The sequence below is a fragment of the Etheostoma spectabile genome, chromosome 15, assembly GCF_008692095.1.
Source record: "Etheostoma spectabile isolate EspeVRDwgs_2016 chromosome 15, UIUC_Espe_1.0, whole genome shotgun sequence".
NCBI lineage: Eukaryota > Metazoa > Chordata > Actinopteri > Perciformes > Percidae > Etheostoma > Etheostoma spectabile.
Window position 1 is genome coordinate 30,281,798 of NC_045747.1, and position 10,956 is coordinate 30,292,753.

General features: G+C 42.2%; 2 protein-coding genes across 6 annotated transcripts in view; both read left to right on the forward strand.

Annotated features, from left to right (window-relative positions):
• The window catches only part of LOC116703408 (cytosolic phospholipase A2 gamma), a 13,132-nt gene extending 9,039 nt beyond the window's left edge, over positions 1-4,093 (forward strand). For all 5 annotated transcript variants that reach the window (XM_032538118.1, XM_032538120.1, XM_032538119.1 and 2 more), the window contains 3 exons: positions 431-585; positions 2,691-2,862; positions 3,821-4,093. In XM_032538118.1, coding sequence (XP_032394009.1) covers positions 431-585; positions 2,691-2,862; positions 3,821-3,993 — 500 coding nt within the window. In that variant the 3' untranslated portion in view covers positions 3,994-4,093. The remainder of the gene's footprint in view (positions 1-430; positions 586-2,690; positions 2,863-3,820) is intronic.
• Positions 4,094-9,437: 5,344 nt separating this feature from the next.
• Positions 9,438-10,956, forward strand: part of LOC116703411 (carbonic anhydrase-related protein 10) — a 136,351-nt gene continuing 134,832 nt past the window's right edge. Inside the window, exon 1 of the mRNA XM_032538128.1 lies at positions 9,438-9,896. Within this exon, the coding sequence (XP_032394019.1) occupies positions 9,836-9,896 (61 nt within the window). The 5' untranslated portion in view covers positions 9,438-9,835. The remainder of the gene's footprint in view (positions 9,897-10,956) is intronic.

Sequence of the window (10,956 nt, forward strand, 5' to 3'; positions counted from 1 at the left end):
AGATAAAGACAATATTTGTTAATAGATTAAGAAGTCAAATTTTATTTTGAAAACCCCATATAAGTCCCGGGTCAATTTGACCCGAAGGATACAAGAAGGTCCCGAAAGTGAAGACAACACAAGGGTTAAAGAAATGCCAATAAGCCAGAGCACCTTTGCCTCCCATCTTGGAATGCTGATCCTCCTTCAGCACGCTTTTGGAAGAGGGTCTGACAAAGCGAGACTACAAAACAACCAACATTTTTTTTTTTTTTTTTAGATTGTAAATTAGATGTATAAAACTACGGTGCAGACGAAAGCTTTGTTTTTTTTGTTCACAAATTCCAGCACGCACGGTAATTGGCAAATGCAGAACAACTATGAAGAAAAAATGTTATGTGGATAAGTTAAGACAAGCTTGTCTAAAGTTTGGATGTCTGTCGCTGGGCAGATTCCACGGTTCCACCTTACCTCCGCTCCACAGAGAGATTCCACCTGACGGACGCCGGGCTGCTGATCAACGTAGGATACCCTTCATTTCTGGGAGAAAAGAGAGACATCGACCTCATCATTGCACCGGAGTACAGCGCTGGGGACATGTTTGAGGTACAGTGTGTGTGTGTGTGTGTGTGTGTGTTTGGAGGTGTTTTCATCAAACACTTTCACTGTAGTACTTTTAGAACTGTGCATAACCCGTACGGACACTTACCTAAATACTAGATCTGTTCCACCTTCTCACCACAGACTGTACCTCTAAATGTAGGCAGGGTTGAAAAAACATGTTTAATCCTAACTGCTCCATCCAGCTCTTGGCTGTATTTCCTTTTCATTGACAATGCTGATCAACATCTGCAGTTTTTCTAGCGCCACCTTTTGTCAGGGAATTGTGCAAGCTGGGACCCAAAATGCAGAGGTTAAAGGTCAAGAGGCAGCAGGGAACTTTTTTTTTTTTAAAGGTTTAGTGAGACGAATACAAATGGCTTACAAACAGAAGGTGTCCTTAAGGTACTAACCTGCAAAACAAAAACCAATGCTCCAGTAAAACTGAAAACACACCAATAGGCAAGGCCGCTTCATTTGTATAGAACATTCCAGCAAAAGGGCAATTCAAAGTGCTTTACATAAAAAGATCAAAATAATAAAAGTTACATTGCAGTTAAACGTATAAATATATGAACATATACATAGGTGGAAGGCGCAGAAAAAGACACATAGAAGGATGACGTTTGGGCAACCGACCAAGAAAACACAGATGCTAACTCCATGAGGTAACAAAGGTGAAACAAGGGACAGGTGACGCAAGGGCTGAAGAACAGGTGGAACACATCAGAGTGGGGCAACCAATCACAAGGCAGGAAGCTGTGTTTGAAACCGTTCCCTAGCAAAGAAACAGTGCACTATATACTCTGTCCGCAACTTTGTAGTGGTGTTGAATTCTGTACTGTTAATTTCCTTCACTTTATAGTCCACTATAAAATACCCAAAATGCACTGCTAATTTGAGTGCACACACAATGCAGCCTACATTTTACTCCGGTATACCACAATGCAACATGGGTGGGTTTTTCCGAAGAAGCAGCAGAAGAACCCGTGAAGAACTGAAAAGGAAAAATGGAGCGGGCTTTTGTTTCTAAACAGTGGAAATGAAACATACACCATACATACAACTAGTGATGGCCAAATGACGCTTCTTGAACTGGTGTCTTTATTTCCTGAGCCCACTAGATGGCGCTTTTGGTTTTAAGAGAAAGGCCTAAGGCGTTGCAATTCAGCATGTATTCAACCTATTGTTGAACAGAGAGCGCCATCTAGTGGGCTCAGAAAATGGACACTGGTTCACCAAAAGTTGAAAGACTGCATCTCCTTTCAATTGACAGCAATTTTGTACTGTAAAAAGTTTAGTTTACCCTAATTCCCACATCTCCTTTGAGTTTAATATTGTTTTGTTTGATTGTTTGTTCATTCATTCATACAGTAGGCTAGGCTAGTGCTGTAGGGGTGAACTAGCCAGTTAGTAAACTGCACACGATGGCCGACAATGCTAATATTCTTGACCGGATTTTGGCGCCATTTTAAAGTCTTCATTACTAGGAGGAACTTCAAATTAAACGGCAGGCCAGATCAACACCTAAGATGGATTTATTAAAAACCTAAGATTGATTTAATACAAAAGACAGGGAAAAGTAACAGGTCTTTTCAGATCTCCTGGTATGACGCTAGCTGTGACAAAGAAAATGTGCTGGCCTTGCCTCTCACAGATATTATAAATTAGTATAATAGTTATGTTATTATATAATATACATTATATATATTGTTGTAACATTATAAATGAATGGACCATTTTATGACGAGCTTCCCCTCTTTGATAGACAATCAGCCGCCACTTGAACATTCAGTCTAGAAAATGTGTTACGTTAGGCGTATATACTGCCCCCCCCCCCCCCCCCCCCCCCCCCCCCCCCCCGTAAGGTCCGGAAGCATTGCATCCCCTGGTACCTATGGCACTGTAGACACATGAGCAACGTCAGAATTGTGGTACCGAGTTGGTTCCAAAGTAACTGTTCTTGTGACATCCCTAGTGTAATGTATGCTCCAGCTTGTGTACATGTAATTTAACTGACTCATCAGTATCACATTGTCTCGATCCTGCACATATGATTTATTGCAAACGAGCATGTGAAAAGAAATGTTCACCCTCTCCTACCTTCTCAGACTCTTACTCTTGCCAGAGACTATGCAGCCGAGGTGAATAAGCCTTTCCCAGAGATAGACGCCACAATCCTGGAGGACAGAGACTGGCCAAAGGGTTGCTACGTGTTGGAGGGAAAAGAGAAGGAACCCACGATTGTTTTCATGCCGCTCTTCAACAGACACAACTGCAAAGGTCTGTTACACACACAGATTTTTTTTCATGACTTTTCTTCTCAGAAGCAGAACTGCTCTGGACGCAAAACATAGACTGTAAAAAATAGTTAAACCTGCATTCTTTATCACTTCCAGCAGGGGGCGACTCCACTGGTTGCAAAAACAGTCTGTTTCTACTCTATGGGGAAATGAGCTGTACTTCTCACTTGATTTAAATCCTAAGTAAACATTTTCATAATGAGCTTGTGGTCTCCCTTGCCAGTTACTACGTAGGTAAGTAGGTTCAAAATGACTTTGGTTGACTTTTGGTTTCAGACAGGATGCGAACAGCGGTTTCCTGGGTGATACTCCTGTGTTTGTTTCCTCCCTACACAGACTTTCTTGCTCATTAGACCACCTCACTTGGCTTCCTCCTTTGCTCCCATCATAATTGACCACTAAAGGCCACTATGAATATGGGTCGTAATGAGCTGCTTGTACAAACAACCTATGGGAGCGTTTTTAGGGGAGTCTGGAAAAGCCACAGAGGCCACACATTCTCACTCCTATCGTGTAAAACACAGAAGCTTGGTCAGGTGTCTTTGGCGTGGTTATTGTCACTAAAAGTCTTCTTTATAGTCAGATCTTAACACGCTTTAACTAAACGCGCTTGGTCTGGACTATTGGTGTCACTTTTGACAAACTTAGATTTAGGAAAAGTTTGTGGGTGGGCTTAGAAAAGGTATGTTTCTTGTGACGCAGGACAAGAATAGGCCGATTGGGAGTTAGGGTTAGGAAACGAGGGACACGAATCCCTGTCTCCTTTATTTGACCCATCCATCACTCCCTACACGGAATTTCATGCTTTCAAAGTGTGTGTGTGTGTGTGTGTGTGTGTGTGTGTGTCCCCTGCCCGTCCCCTGCCCCACCCTACCTCCTTACTGACCCATCAGGGCGTCTAAATTGGAGCCTGAACAGGTCTTTACTGTTTTCTGTAGATGCGGCGGAGTTCAAAGCGAACATGGAGAAGTTCTCCACCTTCCAGCGTCCCTACAGCCAGGAGAAGATTGACTTTGTGTTGGAGACGGCGAAAGCCAACATAAAGACCAACAAGGAGACTCTGCTGAGGGAGATCAAGAAGGCTGTCCTCCGCCGGGACAACAAGATGTAGGGTGGAGGCACCGTCGGGGTAGGACACACCTCGGTACAGCGTGTGATCGGTGGGCTCAGTGTGTCTCTGTTTGTCTGAGCCTGTCTGAATTAGAGATATTCGGACTGTTTCATTTACTCCTGTACGGAACTAAATTACTGTACTTAGGTACAAATGTTGAGGTACTTGTACTTTAATGGAGTCTTTTCTACTCCGGTAGCTTCCATTTCTTTTTACTCCACTACATTCAACCGACAGCTTTAGTTACTTTGCACATTAAATATTTTGCACACAAAACACATGTAGTTTATAAAATCTGATGTTTTATTAAAAATGAAAGTAGCCAACAATATAGCGGCCTACACGTCCAGCCGGAATGATTGGACCATTAAACACACTGTTTAGATCCTTTACACTGTTTTCTGCATTGAGTACTTTTACTTATAATATTTTAAGTACATTATCCTGATGATACATACTTCTACTTAAGTAACATCTTCAATGCAGGACATTTACTTGTAACTGAGTTTTTAATATGTGGTATTAGTACTTTTACTTGAGCAGGTTTTTTTTTCCTGGTTCAGAATGGGTCTTTTGGGGGGGGTACAATGAAGTCTGCGTACAGTAAAGGCAATGAGTCGGTGTTACGTTTTTGGACAGAAATCTATATGCATTCGCCTGTTATTTCTGACAATTTAATAAACAACAAAATGTCAACTATGTTTGAGTTAGTAAACCCCCAATCAACAAAATTGCGTAAAAATGTCTGAATATTTAAATTAGCCCCGTTAAAATCCCAGAGAGAGTCCAACGCAGCCTGACTCTGAACGGTAAAACCGAGATAAGAGCTCCTTTTCAAATTCATCTTCTGCTTTTCAACTGTTGGTTGGTAAGTTGCTATTAAACACAGCCGAAAAGGATTTGAATTGATATTTTTTCTCTCATTTCTCATCATTTTGGCTCTGATTTCCCTTCGGGGCTGGCTAAAACGTCTTTGGGGAGTTGGCACCAAAAATTCCTCTATGCAGGAAAAACCCCTGTTAAAGTGTTCATATCACGCTTTTTGGCTTTCCCTTTCCTTTATTGTGTTATATATCTTTTTTGTGCACATTATAGTAAAAAAGCCCAATGCCCCCCCCCCCCCCCCCCCCCCCCCCCCTCCAAAGGGACTTACCACATTCAAGAGAAAACACTGTTCACAAACTGCCCCAAACAGCTCTGTTGTAGTCCAGCCTTTACTTCTGTAACAAACACTCTTATACTCTGCTTCTGACTGGCTAGTAGTCCTTACCTAGCTACTGAGCATGTGCGACCCCCTACAAAGATGGAACCGAAGTGAGATGTCTCACTCTGTAGCTAAAACAGAGCTCAACACACAGGGTGAAAAGAGAATATGTAGCAGTGTGCAGCACAACAAAATATCGTGTTTTTTGAATATGAAACCATGTAAAGCTATTCTGACATAACTTCCTAATGCAGTTATGAACTTGAAAATGAGCAGAATATCTCTAAGTAAAGGATCTGAATACTTGGTCCGTCACTGTAACTGAAGTCCATCATGTCCTCTTTGCTTCTCCCCTCCAGGAAATCTTCAGGAGTTCCCCGCATGGGTGTCAGCATCAGGAGGCAGAGACTACGCCGCACAACAAAACAGATATGCAATCATGTTATATAACGTATAATCCTATCTTTTTATTGGACTGTATGTACACTGTGAGGCCCAAAGTAGACAGACTCACCCATTTCTTAATGGGTTGTTATTGGGAGTTAGATTTAGTATGACAGGAGTTTCACCTTGTTTTACCAGGGCCAGTTATAACGTCTGAGAAGCTATGTAGCTACGTCAAATGCTTTGCTGGAGAATTGCCTATATTAAAAAAACTAAAGTTGAATCTTTGAACTTTAGAGTCCGATGTGAAGCAGTTACGGCATAGCGTCATGAAAAGTATGGTCAATTGTTTTGTGGTTTAACGTCACAAAAAGTTTGCAGAAACTCATGGCGTCTCCTTCTTTTCTTCTGTATAGGGTATTTGCTCGTTTAAAAGCCATGATGTCCCTCTCTCACAGGCGGGCCACATTCTCTGGGTGGGCAAAGCAGAGAAAGGGGAGGTAATATTGCCCCTAGGGGCAATATTACCTCCCCTTTCTCTACTTTTTTTTCTAGGAGCTGTTTATAGTCTAGAGATCTTCTTGTTTGCACACTTCATCGCTGGTTTTGACAGTCTTTAAGGTCATACAGCATCTTCCATAACTTGAAGCATACTACACATATGATTATCTGTATCAGCTCCTTATGTTTCTTTAATATACTCTTGTCGATAATACAATACATTACAGATTTATAGGAAATATCAAACTTTACACACTTTTAGTTTGGCCCAGACTTCTGTCGCCCTACAACAATCTATCAAGAGATGCTGTTGTGTCTCATCATTGTTGCATTAAATCATTGGACATGTTTTAGTTGTTAAAAAGCATCTCCATGACACAACAGCTCTGACAGGAAGTCTGTTTCCAGACATCGGCCATCTCACATCATGAATGCTCTCTGAGAGCTTCTTAGAGGCCCATTTCCTCACACCCTCATACACTGAAGCAAACAAATCTGGTCTGGCAGCTGCCATGGGCTGCAATCAATCCGGCTATTTAACCCGGGGGGCGGACTTCACTGGCTCTCCTCAGTGGTGGCATGCCAAACCAATCGGCTTCCTCCTCCAGGAACTGGGCGGGACTTCATTTGTTCGTTCAATCCAGAATACAGGATGGCACAGCCTGCTCTGCATCGCACATGTGGCAGTCTGCCACTTTAAAAAAAACACAAAAATTAATGTATCAGAATTGATGTCCAAGAGTATCAGAATTTTGGATGTCTTGGACACATGAATTGGTCATGTGACAAGGGAAGATTGGCAGAACAGGCAAGTGACAGTGCTCTGATCCAATGGAATTGTATCAATTACCAATAATCAGATTGACAGAACTCTAGCCCAATGGATTGGGGTGTGTGTGGGTGGGTGTGTAGGGTGGGGGGTAATCATATGTCAGATATAAGCCTCATGAATGAAATCAAGTCATTTTAAAGCACAAACAACCTTACAGAGAAGCTGCAATCTCTTTTTGGGTGTGAAAAAAAGAAAAGAATACTAGAGGCTGTTTGGAGTACTGCAGGGGTCACATAAGATCTTTCTTAAATGTTAATTTTAAAATGTCAGTCATGCATATTTCCTAAAATAATTCTACTGTAATAGTGACTGAATTTAGAGATGGATTCTAAACCTTTGAGATAGCATGTAGGTTCTCTTCAGTTAAAAGTTGTTTAGTGAACCAGACGCTGATGGTGGAATGTACCACTTTATACACACACTTTTTATATTCCACTAAAAAGGTTTCTCACTGGTTTGGGGGTACTTGCCTGAAATGTTTTTTTTAAAGGGGGTACAGTTTTGACAGATCTAGGGCACAGGGCGCACCCCCAGACAGTGAGTACTGTCTATGGATGTAGTAGCCCTTCTTCCTGTTGTCCTCCTGGTTTAAAAACAAAAACAAAAAAATGGACACTTTTTTTTGTTGGCTTTTGGGACTTTAAGTTTTTGTCTCTTAGAGGTTTTTGTTGCATTCATTTTTTTTGTAGTTTTTTTCAATGTTTTTGTTGCTTTTTTGACATTTTGTTGCCTTTTTGGATGCTTTTTTCTGTTTGACCTAAAAAAAAAAAAAAAAAACCCGTTGCTTTTTATTCACTTTCTTTTGACTTTTTTCACCATTTTTGTCACTTTTATGTTTTCAACGCTTTCCCCACTACCACCAGTACACCAACTTATACCACGAGCTTCACACTTATTCTTAAAATTCATGGTCAATAAGCACTGAAGTAACCCAAAGGTGCCACTAGAGGGCGCACAGCATCCACAGTTGGGAGTCTGAGTGTCTTTAGATGGGTCAACAGAAGAATTCATCAAGGCCGTCTGGATCCCCACTGGGCTGCTTTAGTGTCACTGTATTTATGGAAATATAATAAACCATAACCCCAGATGATCTAGCCTTTTATATCACGTTCACACAGTAAGATCATTCCTGATGTTCTGTCTTTATGTTAAAAAAATTGAAAACAAATTCTCATCTGCATGGACGACATGGCCAAGACACAGCATAAGAGACAGGTGTGTCGGACTGGGGGTGTAAAGGGGACTGAGTACCCAGGATGCTTTTCTATAGACCTTAGTGGTCCCCCTAAATACTGTATCTGAAGTCTCTTTTATATAGACCTTAGTGGTCCCCTAAAACTGTATCTGAAGTCTCTTTTTATATAGACCTTAGTGGTCCTTAATACTGTATCTGAAGTCTCTTTTATATAGACCTTAGTGGTCCCCTAATACTGTATCTGAAGTCTCTTTTATATAGCTTAGTGGTCCCTAATACTGTATCTGAAGTCTCTTTCCCAAGTCTTGGTGCAGAATTCCAGCCACTAGAGCCAGTCCCACAATGAGCTTTCCTTAGTATGTGCCATTTCTGAGTCTGTAGCTTTTGAGGAGGGGGGGGGGGCCCTAACCAACTGCCACTTGCTCGTTTTAAAGCCATGATGTCTCTCTCTCATGGGGGGCAAATTCTCTGGGCGGGCAAAGCAGAGAAAGGGGAGGTAACCTTGCCCCTTTTGACCTCATAAGGAGCAATATTCCAGATCGGCCCATCTGAGCTTTCATTTTCTCAAAGGCCGAGCAGGACACCCAGGGCTCGTTTTAAACCTATCGCCATTTCTAGCCCCTGGGGGGACAATAGGCAGGCTGGGGGGCATATTAATGTTAAAAAACCTCATAAAGTCACATTTTCATGCCTTGGGACTTTTAAGAATCTTCAAAAATACAGATCAAATCAAGAGTTGATATACAGTTTGTGCCCGATGATTTTGGTGTTGTACACAATAGTAACACAAAAAGCTACTAATACAATAGTCCAAGTCAAAATACTGAATGAATAGGCTACAGATATGGAATAGTGCAAAAGAGCATTATGACAGCAGATGTATAAACTGTCCCTACTACAGCTTCTGTTAAAGTTTCCGCCATTCAGAGTAGGATCTAATCCTGCTTTGTGGCATTTGAAACCCTCATGTGGTCCTTGGGTCAAATCTAACCTGTTTTCAAAGGTTTTTTTGGGGGGTTTTCAAAAATGTGGGACGTCGAAGTAAGTGCGGAAAACGTCGGAAACAGCGACCAAAACATTGAAAAAAGCGGTATTAATGTTGAAAAGAGTGGCCAAAAATGCTGAAAAAAACCCCCACTTAAAGGAAATAATTTAAAAAGAATGCAACACAAGTGGTGTTTCTCTTGTCGACGTAAGACTATGACACGGACTACATGTTCTAGTTTTTGCTTTATAGGCTTTAATATTGTGTCATAACGTTGTGTCTCTCTCTGGCCGCGTGTGCGCTCTCGGTGCGCTCTGCGTCTCCGCTGAAGTTGGTTCATCCGGTGCTGCACACGAGCGGGGGATCTCACTCTGATCACCCTCTCCAAAGGGGAGGGAGGGAAGAAAGAGAGGAGGAAAATGCTTCTCGGACGGATCTCACAGCTGAAATGTCTCCGGGATGGACAGACACGGAGATAGATTGCGCGACAGACGCGGGTAAAACCAGAGACATGTTGCATCAACACCCAACCGGGAGGCTGAGGAGGACGATGCTGTGAGTCCTGGGAGGTTTCCAAACCATCTCGGAGCTCCGCGGGGCACACACACGCACACACACGCACACACACACGCGCGCGCGCACACGCGCACGGGACCCATAAGAAATGTTCAAAGTTAGACCGTGTCGTCTCCAAGTGCGAGCCCGCAACAGCTGCAGCGAATGAGCATGAATTGAAGAAGAATGCACGCCGTTTGGGAGATAGCTGTGATTCTGCAAACATATATCATCTGCACGTCATCAGGTAAGGTGCCAGAAGGAACGTTATGGTCATTCAAAAACAATAGAACACGCACACACGCACACACACACGCACACGCACACACACGCACACGCGTATGGCAGAATATCAGAAAATTTAACTCGGATATGGAATAAAATAAATGAAAATGTTGCAGTGACGCCATGCATTTCTTGCATTAATTCGGGATATCATTTGGGATAATTGGCTGACTTTAGTCCTCCTTTACTGTAAAATTGCCATATATACACACACACACACACAGACAGACACACAGACACACACAGACAGACAGACATAAGGGACCACAGCAGTCAGTGGTGAGACACAAAACCATTGACATGACTGAATTCGTGCCTCAATAGTCCCACACATAGTCACACACATAGTCACACACACACACACACACACACACACACACACACACACACACACACACACACAGGCCACTGAATGTCACTGTCAGGATGTCAAAGAGCTCATGCCGTGGCCTCTGCTCCATCCCAATGGGATGAGTCAAACTGTCTGACTGTGATACTTTTTTATATTAACATGCAGATCATTTCATAACTTACCCGCCACACTTGCATGGGAAACTGACTTTATGATGTGGAAGTAGAACAGTTCCAATATTCTGGCATCCAAAATCAAATTTGGCATTGAAAAAGGAAACACTGTCACTGAAAAAAAGTTGCACTGAAAAATTGAAATGGGGCTTTCTTCTTCATGTCACTCTTTTCTTTTTTTTGTCGCTTTTTTGCGACTTTCTGTCACCGTTTTGGCTTGAGGGGAGGGAAGAGGAGAGCATGATTTACATATTTAAAAAAAACATGCAAAAATATCAAATTCATTGTTTTTTTGATCACATAAAAAGAAGTATAGGCGCTGACACCGGGGTCAGGACAGCAACCTACCCATGAACATCAGCGTTGGACAATAATCGGGGGCTGGGGGACGTCACACGAGTAACTTTTAAAGTGTGAAAACATAGTAACACAAATGTTTCTTTTAATGGCACAAACATAGCACAAATGTTCAAGACTATTTTAGGCAGATTGGGGGG